General features: G+C 37.8%; 1 protein-coding gene across 4 annotated transcripts in view; it reads right to left on the bottom strand.

The window, feature by feature from the left end:
• Positions 1-14391, bottom strand: part of fgf13a (fibroblast growth factor 13a) — a 91911-nt gene that overhangs the window by 17652 nt on the left and 59868 nt on the right. For 2 of the 4 annotated variants that reach the window (XM_040015587.1, XM_040015584.1), the window contains one exon: positions 3797-3907. In XM_040015587.1, the coding sequence (XP_039871521.1) occupies positions 3797-3907 (111 nt within the window). The other 2 variants (XM_040015588.1, XM_040015586.1) reach the window with 2 other exon arrangements.

Genomic DNA, 14391 nt, shown 5'->3' with positions numbered 1-14391 from the left:
TCTCTCTGGGTTTTTTATTATATACAATGCTCAAAGGCATGTGTGATATATTTACTTTGTACTGCATTTTCAGGTCATTTCTGGTCCTGTGAAAAGCCCCAGAACCAGTCACTCTCTAGTTCTGTCTCTTTCTTATCTCTCTACTCCTTCTCTTCTTTTAATCCATATTTTTGTTTCCATCTTCAGTCACCACATGAAGTATTCTTCCGAAAAAATACACTCTTGTCTGTTCTAATATCCTTATTGACATGTTTCAAATCATCTATCCCAGCTATCCTCCTGCTTAATGCTAATGCATTTTGTTTATGCATGGTGGATGCTCTTCCATGCATCCACAATTTTCAGAGACATTCTTAGGTGCTTGTGTAGTTGAGTCAGCTGCAGAGTAAAAAGTCACAAGCCCATTAGGCTTGTTGTTTCTGAGCTTGGAGCCATTAATCAGGAGACATTTACCATAATCTTCAGTAATTTGATTATGAAGACATTCCGTCAACAATGATTGTGTACATGCAAGACATTTGGGTGCACATCCAACCATCCTGTCAGTCTTCTTAGTGACGCCTGCCACTGAGAAGCACTGCAATGGTGACATTTGGAAAGAAAAACACTAGCAGGGCCATTGTTAGGCAAACAGCTGAATTATGCATGACTCGTTCACTCTTGGACCTGCTCACATACTTGTGTATTATAATATCTATTATGACATGTTTCAAATAATCCATCCCATGAGTGTATTTTCCAGCCATTTAAAATGACACATGAATTAGATGGTGACTTGGCTAATCACAAGTAATATATGAGAGCTGCTTATATTCTTAAAGTACTTTGGTAAAGTCTAGTTTATAATGTCCATATTATACAACAGTTATCATACTTTTTCTCTGCTCTATTCATTATATAATCAGACCTTCTGTTTATTTCTCCTAACAGCTCTAACTCTTGCTCACTGCTGCTGAATGCTGCATTTGTATGGTAGATTTTCTTTCATGCAATTCTCAGTGAGATTTGTAGTATATTTAAGTCAAATTGTTAATTAACTTGTCTGGCTAAAGATGCATCCCCTCTCAAACAGAAATGAAGACCATCACCATTAATGCAGCTTTCAAAAAGATGGCACTAAAAATCATAACGCTCTATATTGAAGACGTAAAAATTACAGTCTGGTGCATGTTGATGTTTTATACAGCTCAAACGTAGGGCCTACCACAGAGTTTCTGCAGTATTTTTAGGTGTACTCTAACTTATGCATTTAAGCTGATAAATATGATTGCCAAATATATATTTAGTGATTTAGTGATTTTGGACCTCTGTAATTGTATTTGGACCTGTGTAATTCAATTTTGCATCGACTATTCCTTGTCTGTAATTTTGACCTGATTTGATGGCTCCTTTTCTCTAAAACCTCTTGCTGTTCTTGTCTTTGTAATTGCACCCTTCTCACTGCATCATTCCACTGAGTTTTCTGCCACGATACTCCCACCAAGATGCGCACGTACACATCTGCACTCTACTTCATTTCAGAAGGATTACCAGCTGGTTTACTGATGGGGATTTTCGAGAGGTGAAACTCAATTACTTCTTGGATCCTAGAAACACCTGAGCACACTGGAGAGGATGATAGGTCTACCACCCACTCACAGACCTTTCCTGCTGCACAGAGGAATATGGAGTAAGAAGGGCGAGGAGGCCTGAGGGATAGTTTTCACAATTGCTTGCAAGCTGTCTAAGTTCCACGTACTAACAGCCATGAAGTCACAGAACAGTCAAATTTTAAATACTTTCTTTTACTCATTCTGGGAGCAACATGACAGCAATTAGAGTAGCCTGAATATGACAATATGACAAAGTATTGAAGCTTAAAAGGAAGCTGTGGTGACAACAGTGTAAGGCACTTCTGTGGTGAGATTAGTGTTGAACTAGTGACTCGTTGGTTGAGGAAAGTGGGTTACTTAAAAAAAAAACAAAAGACTGAATTAGATAAATAATAAATAAGATTCTTGTGATGTGATTTGACTGTGTACGACATAACTGATGTGTTGCCAATTAGTTTGCCCTTTGGGATTTAGAGTATCTAAAATTATGGATTCAAACATCTAAATCTATTTACAAAAATGAGGTATGAATGCCTCAAGATTGCCAATAGTGTGTATGCTGAACCGTAAAATGCCCTCCTCCTTTCCTCCCCAAAAATGAGTTGTCTCATTGTAGTGCTTGATTTTCCTACTAGGTTTTCTTAGTTGTGATACAACACAAGAAAATATCTGATACTGTATAATATTGGAGGAAAAATCCATATTATTCTGTGAGACGTGTATGTCTTATTTGTGCCACTGGTTTAACAGCCACACTTGGTCTTCTAAACAAGTGGAAGTAGCAAACATCAAATCTTTGTTTGTTTTTTTGGTTTGATTTTTGTTTTGTATTGTTTTGTTTTTTCTGCGTATCTGTGTGTGTGTGTACACATTTAAGAAGGTCCTCTCCCACCATCACAAGACACCAGTAGCTCCAAGAGGACTGTGCTCTCCGTCACCATGGAGACAAGCGCACCCAGCGCCTAACAACGCTATTTTTGGAGCAGTGCAAAGAGCTTCACTCTTTTTCCTTTTCCTATTCAGCAGCAATCTTTATTTTTTTTTCCTCAAAACTATTTTAGTCCCATAATGCAGGTCAGTTGTTGCATAAGTTAATAAAAATGAGACCATCCAGATATTATGGGTGGGGTGGTCTGTGTAAGAAGTGAAGTGCAACATTTTGTGGGTGCATGTTTGTTTAAAACGTTTCATAAGCTTTGCTTATACTACTGTACGGTGTGCTCTGTGTATTATGGAACTTGATATTCTTATATTTAAGAAACAAACTTCACAGGACATTATAAGGTATTGTTCTGCTTAGAAAACATCCTACATCCACAGAGTTGCTATTTATATGTAGGAGACACCAAGGGACTCAATGAATACTAATTCAAAGGCCTCAGTAGTGTTTACATCCACTTAATGGTGAGATTACACAGCACTGAACAAATCCTGTTTCACAGAATACTGTGCACACTTTTCCCACGTTGTTAGATATTATTTTCACTCAGCAGCTATTTTATAATTTTAATCTTTCAGGGATATGTAGTAGTGCTCATTGCACCATCTAATTAAAAGTTGGTCAGTGTCTGTTGTATTGTTACGAGACAAGTGCCTGTGCTATTCCACTTCCATTGATCTCTTTAATCAATTGGAAAACAAAGAGCTAGTGGGTGTGTGGCAACGAAAGGAATGCATCCACACATAGTGTAAGGCAAAACTAGATCTCATGACAGAGGCAGTGTGTAGGTGTGAAAAGCCAGTTATGACCTGTGTTCAGTTTGGAAAAGGATGATTTTGATTAGATCAAATTAAACAGGGTCACTACTTCACCGCTTAGTTTGTATACTTGAAAACATGTATACAAACTTAATATTTTCTATGTAATAAGAAATATTTAATGGCAAAAAAAAATCAAGATCCATTTTGAACAGTTTAAAATGCCGCTCTCTATTAGAGTTAAAAGAAATTCAGCATTTAAAGTCAAGCCTAAGAAACCCACAAATAAGGAGAAAAAAATATATATATCAGCTCTCCTATAGCAGTTTAAGGAACATGGGCTTTATGACAAACCTGAAACAGTCTTGACACACTGCAAGATGAATATAAGTGGTGTAACCTCAATTATAGTACATAGTATAGCACAGTGCTGATAAAAGGTAAAGTGGGTGCATGATTGAAAAATAAGTGGAATCCATACACCAGTGCAATGGAGTGAAACTTACTGTAACCATTGTCCTCCTCCTTTGTTCCATCAATGGTTCCATCTGCCTGCAACTGCAGGTGGAAACCTTGTCGACTGTAGAGTTTCGTCACAATCCCCTTCAGCTGGGGCTCTGTGGAAGAAGAGAGCAGAGAGGAGGACACAAGGATGAAACCACAGAGTACAAGGTGGAAGATAAAGTCGTTCGTAGGTTTGTAATGGGACATACTGCCGCTTGCATTGTACTCTTTCCAACAGCTTTTCAGCTATTAAAACCACAAATAAAAGAAAACAAAATAAATCATTTGAGTCGACAGGTAATTAATGAGGCTGAGTGGCACACGTGATGGGAGATTTAAAAAAAGGAGAAATAGTCACAAATGAATGTGATGTTGTGAGACACCTGTCAGTCAAACAAATGCAACCAAAATGAGCAAAAACATGCTGGAAGGAGTATATTAAGTTACTTTGCTCTCACCTTCTCGTGAAAAGGAATTAGAGACTACTGTAATTATGTCTTTCTAGACAGCATTAGAGACAGATTCTGGCCTCAGTTAGAGAAGCTGCAGTCAGACACGTTCAACTGACCATTTAAATGGTAAACTATTTAAAAAAGTATTTAAATGGCAAACTATTAAGAGCTACAGTTATATCAAATTGTGTTGTGTCAACATGGTTTCTGTCTTTCGTCTGCAAAATCTAAGGGCCAGTAGCTTGACAACAGAGATGAGATCAAAGATGGACAAGAGTATCCAAATAAGAAATTGGTTCTGAGGCCATGAAGTGATTTAAAATGGCTGAAATTATGCAAGTAACCCCTCTTTCTCAATCCATGTTTCTTGTCAGTCTCTACTCCATCAGACCTGCCCAACAGATGGACAGCTACAAAAGTAAAAAGGAATGCTAATAAAAATCTAAACTTCAATGAAAAATGGTATATTAAATGCTCTCAAAATGTTTGAGGCACACTTTAAGGGACAAATAGCACCGCAAATTACAGTGCATAATATTTCTGTCTAATTTTGCATGGTAAGGAAAGAGTTAGAGTTCTGAAATATCTGTTGAAAGCCTTAGAAAAAAAGATGACATGGAATCAAGATAGTTTTACCGTGTTCATCAAAAGAAAGGTCTTAAAAAGATGATAGTTTTAAATATTAAATCTGTTTTGCCTGTCTGAGTTACATTAGTGTCTGATAAGTGCTAAGTGCTCTTCAGTCTTTGGTTACTGTCCCAAGTGGAGTGTCCTTTACTGTTGTTAACCACACCATTCAGCTGTCCTATCATCTCATCCATCTTTCAGTGCTGTGATCACCAGCCTTACTAAGGTTGCTTTCGCTGCGCCAGGGTTTATTCAGTCTATAAAGCGGGGATAGCGTAATAATTGTGGTATAAAACTTTGCACAAAGACATAAAGGAGCCTAAATGCATTAGCTCTACAGCCACATGTACATATAATGTATTTCCTTAAAGATGAGGCACCATACACCCGCCAAAAAGACAACACCCATTGCTTTCCCTACAGGATAACTGGAAATTGGATGTTAGAAAGATGCAAAAACTGCAGGATAGTCAAAGTGTTATATAACCGCATGTCTTAACTTTCAGGTGAATTATACACAGAATTAAAACAACAACAACTTGAAAATGAGTGAATTGGATAGAATAAAGTGGGAAGAAAATACAGAGATGAACGTTGTAAGGCTATAGGGTCATACCCACAAACATAAGGAGACTGACACTATAGCAAGATGTGATGCCACTGCAATAATGCAAGAAATTGCAGCCACTTTGGACTTGGATTTACATCTCACAGTAGAACTACATACCTAAAATACAGGAAATTCTTAAAAATACTGTATCTGCCAATGCTTTTATTCCTGCTGGATAAGTTTCAACAACAAAGCATTTGGCAACAGCATGCAGGAAATATTATTTGGAGCTAATTGTGAGGTTTGCTTAAATTTCTAAATGAAAGTTGGGACCTGCTTATTTAAATGTGTGCATCTGAAGTTTAATATTAATCTGTTTTTAAGTTCTGCCATCCTGGAAACCAAATATTATATCCATTTTGGAAACTAAAAAGAGTGAAATTTATATTACTTTTGATGGAGTGATTATCCAGATTAATTGGAACAGTAAATCTTATTAATTTGTGACAGTGAAGTCTTATGTGATTAATCACCTAAGCCTTTTTTACATCTAGTTCAGTAGATAGGCAACGAGCGATTGATTTGATTTATCCCTCACTATTATTTGAGATGCAAGGCGACTTCTGTGTTGATACACTTGATAAGCATCCCTTTCAATCTTGCACCAACTTTTTCATCCATCTTTTCCGAGAAAGTGAGCGTTACATAGTAAATATCTTTTTTAACTGCAAAAAATGGCACTCGTAATAAGAAAGGTGATGATCAGAGTGATCAAAAATGTGAGAGCCTGATGAAATTGGAACAACAGACCTGGTCGTCTCCTTCGCCTTTTCTTGGAACCAAAGAGTTTGACTCGTGAAAAAACGTTCAGTCGACTTGGTTTTTCACAGCTTCCTTTGGTTTTACTGGGGCTGCTAACGCAGCGGCAGGCATTAGACTTCTCTCGCTCCCTCGCCTGCCTTTTCTGCCTTATGAGGGAGCTGGCAATCGCTGCCGCCATAGCCAGTTTGGCAGCTCTCTGGGGGAAAAACTTCCTGAGAAACGGGGAAGATATCACCCCCTTTGAATCCAAGAGATTGAGGGGAAATGTCCAGAATCCGATGCAACAACAACGATGTGTTAAATATGGGCTACTATAGAGCTTTCAAAGTGCACTCTAGTGAAAATGGAATAGTCCCAGGGGTGCAGCGAAGATGGCTAGATGATGTCCACATGGATCATTTTGATCATTAATTTAGTCGCTTTTCAGAAACTGTCCGTTGTAGCCTCGAGAAAAAAGTGAAACGTAACGAAAAGGATAAAAAACAAACGTTCCATCCGAAGCTGTACAAAGACTTTGGTCACAGCACATTGCATCTTCTTCCGAATGTATCATTTTCTCGGTATCACAACAAATACGCATAAATACAGTTTGGTGGGCAGTTTTCCGCTAAACTACATGGTCGCACACATGGTAGTCGTGAATGAAGCTCGCTGCGGAGTCATAGAATGGAAACACCTGTTTGCAGACGCCTGGGGAGTGTGCAGTGCTCGTTATCTGATTTCCCTAATCTCTTGCTGTAGCTGCTACTGTTAAGAAAAAACAACAACGAGAAAAACAAGGAAAGGAAAAAGGATTCAGACCGCTTTTTTAAACGACATCGCAGATGATGTAAACGAATAACAACAGAGATCCCATTGTTTTTCTCTCTTTTGTTGAATCGAAGCAAGACAAGGTAACAGCAGGAGCTCCCTCATTCTGGGTCAGTATCCGAGACCGGCTCAACCACAAACTCAGCTGATCTACCGAGAGCATCCCACCTACAACCAAGAGAATGAGCAGTGGGGAGGAGGGAGAGGACGGGGAGTCTAACTGGTGAGATACAAACCAAGTCAGTGTGCACACTCACACACGTTTGACTTAAAGTAGTGATAATTCATATTAGGAGAAAGGTACGTAGACGTGTGGAGGCGGAAAGTCCAGGGAGAAAGCGAAAGAGAGCGAGAGAGAGAGAGAGAACGAGTAGATGAAGAGAGAGAGAGCATATTAGAGACCTTTCTGGTTTCACTTGACAGAAGTGAACAGAAAGTTACTCAAAAACTACCAATATAACTCATTTTCCCCTGTGGAAATATGAGAAAACAGCATGTGAAAAATAAATCCCGTATTTTAAACTGAGGTGAGAACGAACTCCCAGCCACATACTACTTGAATTATATGCATTTTAAACATTTAAAGTTGTAGTATTATTAAATATTTGTTATTTCCAATGCCCACCTAAAGGTGCAGATGACTGTAAAGAATAAAACCGTCAACTGTTCAGTTAATGTAAAATGAAAATAATGTATTAAGACCCAACCAACAAAATGACAGTAGATTAACCTTCAGCATGTATCCTTAAAATGTCATAAATCCTCACTTAACACTAAACATCAAATTGAACAAATTGAAATCACCCCAATCTAAAACCCTTTCCACCAACATCGTGGTGAAATTTTCATTTCTTAATGTTACAGGAGCTACAGGTGAATTATGAATTGACTTTATGAAAATCGAAACTTAGTGTCAAACGTAGTGTCAGAAAAAAAAACCGTAGTCTGGAATCTAAAGCTGAAAACAACTTGCCACGGTTTTGTTGTTTTCAAGCCTGACTTACAGCGTCCGTTGCTTTACTGAGAATATTTAACAGACTAACCAATGCTGCCATCTAGAGTTCTCAAGAAAATATTTTTTTTAAGTAATTAATATTTTATTTATATCCACTGCTTTATAAATGAGACCAGTAACACACGTCAAGTTTATAACTAGCGTTGAATAAATATGAGTTTGCGCATAACTAAGTGTAAAATCTGGGGAAGTAGAAGTGCAATAAAATCAACTGAAAGGCATTTAGAATTAAGCTCGACAGAGTATAACCCCTTTTTTTTTTCATAATTCTGAAAATAACTCGCTTAAAAATACCACATTTGAAAAAAGTTTGTTCAAACAAGATAAAATCAGTGAAGCACATAAGCGAAGATGAGATCCCCAGACCTTTTTATGTGTGTGTTGTTGTTGTTTTTGGAGCGATCTCCACTTCAGCACCATGGACAGCAACTTAAATGCAGTAGGATACAAATAAATGGACCAAATGGACCAGACGACAAAACACAATAACCGACTTTACTAGAAACACTTTTACAAAAAAAAGAGAGAAATAAATACGAGTTTAGTCCCAATAATTAAAGATAATTGCTTTTTCTTTTCCTTTTTTCAAAGCAGCATAAATTCTAAAACAAAATAAACAGCCTACCTGAAACTGATTTTCTCAAGGGAAAAGTCATATTTTCTCAACGGCGTAGCCAAAGCAGTGACTTGGATACTTGCAGTCCTTGGGCGGTGAAGTGAAGGCGAGTAGACGATATATTCAGCAAAGTTCAAACCATTGTCAGACAACTGTCAGAGGCGTAGTGAAAGAGAAAGCATCGAGGCGTGGCCACCAACAGGAAGATCGTTATAGGACATTAGCGACAGGCCATTATGACTTCTAAAAAGCTCATTAAAGATTAATTTAGAGGTCTTTTTTGTGCGCCAAAAACGTTCAATGTATTGCTCCGCTCGGAGGGGAAGTCGGACGAGCGGGGAGCAGATTGAAGACAAATGAACAAAAAAACGCAGTCGAAGCTTGTACTTCCTTCTTGGGGCAGTGCAGACTGTTCTCATATTACAAAGAAATGTGTAAAATGATCCGATAATGCATTGACTAAACCTGTTATACAGGCCTGTCTACTTTCGACGGAAAAATATCGATAAGCATTCAGCAGAGACAACAGTACACATTAGACAAAGTGTATTTTGTCCCTATTTGCACTCAGTTCCTTGAAACTGTTCCTTTCTCAAAATGCCCAGTAACACTGAGGCTGACCAAATATAAGATGGGATTGTTATTCATTATTGCAGTATACATTTCTCTCAGTGCAAACCACGAAGCATGCTCTATTGGTTTAATTATACCATTTAATTTGAGTCAAAGTACAGCAAAATACAGTGAAAAGGGACTTGATCGCGGACGGGCCTAAAACCGAGAGCAGAGTGACGAGAACTACAACCTGAGTGATGAGGGCAGTGTACCCTGACTGACCATGTGCGCTTTCTTAACACTAGATGGAGCAAGTGGCCAGGCTATGGGGCAATCAATGCACCCTAAAGGGAAACACCTACATTTGTCTTTGTAAGTGATTTTAAATTTAGTATACAGTAATAGAGAAACACTTAAGCTCTAATCTAAACTTAAATCCACAATGTAATAAGATGGAGTATGTCTATACTATTATACCAGACATGCCCCCATATTTTAATAAAATAACTATTATTACTAAAGGGCCAGTAATTGTCTCCTTTTTCTCCTTAAGGTATAGTTACATTTAAAATCAACACACTACAACTGACTTGTACTGTTGTTGTTACAAACAATATGGAATATTGTAAGATTACACCTTTAGCTACTACAGATTATTTAGTTAAATGAAATACCTAACACCAACATGGCGAAACAAACAAATCATCAAGGTCAAGAGTGCAAATAAATGAAAAAAAAATCATAGTAAGTCTTCCCTAATGAAATTCATATATAAATAGATTTCAGGGGTTTTGTGGGCCCTGAATCAGAAAATATATATTTACTGGGAGGTGGAGTGAAACAATTATAACCGTGTTACATTACAGTGGTCTGCTAGAAAAGCTTGGATACCATAATTCACATGGATATTAGTGAGTTTGACACGTACCACCCACTAGAACATTCGTGCACACTAAGCACACCCACCATGATAAAAGCACTCCCAGACAGGAGCAGCCTCTCCCAACTGGAAAATGTGCCATCACACTACAAAAATAGCTCTGAAGCGACTTGAGGAATTGATCCAGCCTCCAAACCCCCCAGATCCCAACTTAGTCTGGACATTTCTGAACAAGATGGATTCACAGGGGCACCACCTTGCAACCTAGAGAGCCCAAAGAATCTGATGTGTCCTAGTCCCAAAAACCACTGTAAACCCACAACCCTGTGTCCACGTCCGATTGATTGAGAATTGTTTGAGAAAAAGAAGGAAAACTTGCACAATACATATTAGGTAATCACTTTGATTGCTTTGATAGATAACTGTAAATTGTTCGCACTCAGTTACAATATACTGATTTGCAAGAGAGGGGCTCAAATGGGGTGAGAGTTGAAAGTATTTAATTTTTCCATTCACCATCTTCAATGTGCTTCATAGATAGCTCAATATAATGGTCTAGAAACAAAACTAACCTTTAACCTCGCATGTTCTAACAGTATAGGACTGCTAACAAAATATAATTATAATATTAACATATTATATCAGTAATAAATATCCTTTAGAGGGTCATTATCTGTATAGCAGTTTGCACCATAATGTATGCTAGCTGTAGGGGACATTTTCACTGTGATTAATATCGCAATGCAAAACCAAATATTGGCTGTTGTAATCAATTCTGCATACTTTTCATATTTCCTTTCATTTCCTTCCTCCTCACTTGAAAGGCTAAGCTTTTTAAACAACAGAATTACAGATACAGACAAGAAATATTTTATGTTGAACATGTGTATTAACATACTGTAGCTATGCTGTGGTTGTCAAGAAGCATTTTGGGATTTTTATCTTTACTTTACTTACTTTACTTTGTAATACTGTACGCGACAAAGGACTAACTAAATAATGAAGCAACTAGTTAAGCTGATCGGACTTGGCATGGTCTGTGACTCTTGCAAGTTAAATAGGAGTAGTTTATAAGTGAAACGTTACAATATACTGTATGTTTAGGAGATTTGCTGAATATTAATATGCACAGTATTGTACGTGCCATAAAAACAACTCAATCACAGTGGGAAAGGGGAATATCAAAACTCTGTCCAATCTTATTTATACAATGCAGCATACATTACCCACATCTGGTACTATCCAAAGCCTCTAATTCTGCCCATGGGTAAACACAGAACAGCAGCTTTCACCAATAATCTCACGTTTTGCATCAGTTGTCCTACTATTGATAAAGCCAGACCATCACTCAAGCAAACAGTGTTGCAAATCTGGAGATGACTGGATTTATCACTGACAGTTAGCAAGACAGAGTGAGGTGATGAGAGTCGAGCTGCTGTGTACAAGCACACGAGATACAAAGAAGGTCCCTCTTGCTGTAGTGTTTATCTTTGTAGCAGCCCTTCTATGAAGGAAAGGTGGGATTGGGTGTGGGGATGTGCAGTGGCACAATAAACAATGCTAACAATAAAATAAAGTTATATTTTATAATGCTTCTTTAAATCTTGAATCCATCATTTTTGTTTGAGAAGATGTTTCAGAATAAAACATACCTCTACTCCACTTTTGTCTTTGTATATATATATATATAAATATTTTTTTTGTAGGACAAAAGTGCAATATAGCTGTACTGTGCTCATTTGAAGTCTTGCTCTCATGAATTATGCTGTCATAAAATCAACAGATTGGCGATAACACAGCAATCTCTGGCTTTTGTCCAAATAATACAAAATCTGTTCCTTTCTCAACAACAGAAAGAAACAGAGTGACCTCTGTAAACAACACCTATAGACACAGTAAATAAGATAAGTCAGTAAAACACAAGGGCACACACAAACACAGAAGCTGTCTGTCTGTGTGTGTGTTTGGATGCTTGTGTAGCAGTATGCCCTGGGTACATTAATTATTGTAGTGCCCCAGAATGCCAGTCTACTGTAACCTCCCTGGGGCACCTTGCCTCTGCTTTGCCCACACACATGCATTCATACACAAAGGAAGACTGAGAAAATAGCTTAAAATAGCTAAAAACATACAACTTTGATAGTATCTGTCACAACTGTAGTAATGCAAAGTCTATAGGGTAGTCTGCCTGCACCAGAATCTTAGAACAGAAAACATACAGCATACTTTTTCCCCATTTCCTTTAATTTTCTGTAATATACGTAAATGTTTACATTAATATCTAGATTATCTTTACTTATAATGCAGACACATTTAAACTATAAAAGATGTTTAAAAGCCAGGACTTGGGGGGGAAAGAATGTTTGTCCTGTGTATATATCTAACTGTCCAGCAACCACAAAAGAAACCCAAAGGGTCACCCTAGTGCTCCATCATCTCTGGCAAAAAAGGGTTAAACATCAGAGGAAAACTAGAAGATAGCGTGTGTATTCCCAAGGTTGAGTGCTGTGTTAACCTTTATATTATTAAATATCACCCAACAATTAAAGCTATCTCATCTTTTTAATAACCCAAGGCTGTCATGATAACACCTAGCTCTTAATCATTTTTTCAAATTGTGAAAGAAAATTGGCCTCCAAGGGCAAACACTGAAAAAACTACAGCGGTTAACCTTGCCAGTGGTGTTTAATAGTGGGCAAAGTTGCATGGTACGATGTGCTACTGACTGTATCAAGATATTTAATGTCAAAGTAAATTGTTATCTTCACGCACCATTTCAAATGGCAATAAGAGGATATTTAACCTTTTTGTATAGCGCGAGGGGATTAAGTGAAACATTATAAGGGAGACAGGAACAGTCTCATAAGCTCAGAGGGTTGCTGCTCTAATCATTTAGCTCTTTGGCAACATTCTCCTGGCTTTCTGCTCTTTGCGTGCGTGTGGGTAACAGTCACTCCACTCCAACAGCAGCTTGCAGCATGCTAGGCCACCAGTGCCATAGTGATACCACGCATTGCCATGGAGACCGCACATACGTAATAGGGTGTGTGTGTGTGTGTGTGTGTGTGCCTGTGTGTGAAAGAGAGACAGTGAGAGAGAGAATGGGGGTTGGGTTTTACAGAAAACTATCATTCACTCAGTGTTTCAGTAGAGCATGGTTCTACAAGTCAGTCATGGGTGACTGGCAGACCCATAGCAATAATCGCGTGATCTCTCCAACTCTTTCTGAACCAGAGGGCTGTGCTCACTGTATGAAACCAAGGAGTCGGTAGACTGAAACTAGAGGACAATCTATTATTTCTTCCCGTGGATGATTCAGGATCATGTCTAGAGCCCCACCATGGGAACCAATATCTATTTTTTCACAAGCTTATATGCTAAAACATTTCCACAGTGGCTGTAATGCCTAAACAGCTGATGCAATTTGAAAAAGTTTGCACCTCAGTTAGAATTATTAAAATGGTGTCGTAGTCCAAATATTTATAGACCCAAGCGCCTTTTTCGCTGTCTTTAAGTAATTTACATTAATTGACAAGGTATGTTTGTTTTTAGTTGGAGTGAAAATACGATAAAATATATATTTTTAAACATCTAAAAGGCATTAAGAAGATCATCTCTGAGCTTTTTCCAAGTCTGCTTCTCATTAAATCACCAGTTCCATCTCCACCTCTCTTTTAAATGCTAAAGCTAATTAGGAACAGACGGAATGCCTGGCATTTGTCAGCTAACCTCTCCCCTTTTGTACAACAACCATCTTCAAAGTCTTTATCTGCTGATTAGCGCTGCCATATTTCCTCTCACACAGATGACTACTAAGCTTTTTTGTACCCAAGTGACAGGAAAATAATTCTAATTCGTATATCAATGGAAGCTAAATATGGCAGTGAGACATAGGACCTGAGCACTCTGCCAGACACTTTGTGCCTGTTTGTTTGATAGCAATACAGATAGATGTGGAGATTCACTCCTGGGTAATTGCCATCATTTAGATGTTTATTTGCATTCTGAAAATTTGCAGCTAAACGTGAGGAATAAAATTAGACAAAGATTGTAATTGTGATTTTCAAATAATATGACATTGATATTTGTGTTGTTATTTAATTAAGTATTTAAATTATATTAACTATTGAATATAACAAATGCTGCCATTGTGATGGTACAGCACAGAGATTAGGCCATCTTTCTGCTTTTTAAGTGTTAGTGTTTAACTCATTTAGTTGTCTGATTTGTAGAGAAGAAATATTCTATGTTTAGAGTCAATTACAGCCTT

Source organism: Simochromis diagramma, unplaced genomic scaffold (genome assembly GCF_900408965.1).
Source record: "Simochromis diagramma unplaced genomic scaffold, fSimDia1.1 OVJJ01000685.1, whole genome shotgun sequence".
In the NCBI taxonomy this organism is placed as follows: Eukaryota; Metazoa; Chordata; class Actinopteri; order Cichliformes; family Cichlidae; genus Simochromis; species Simochromis diagramma.
Note: the sequence above shows the minus strand (reverse complement) of the source record. Positions and strands in the feature narration are given on the sequence as shown.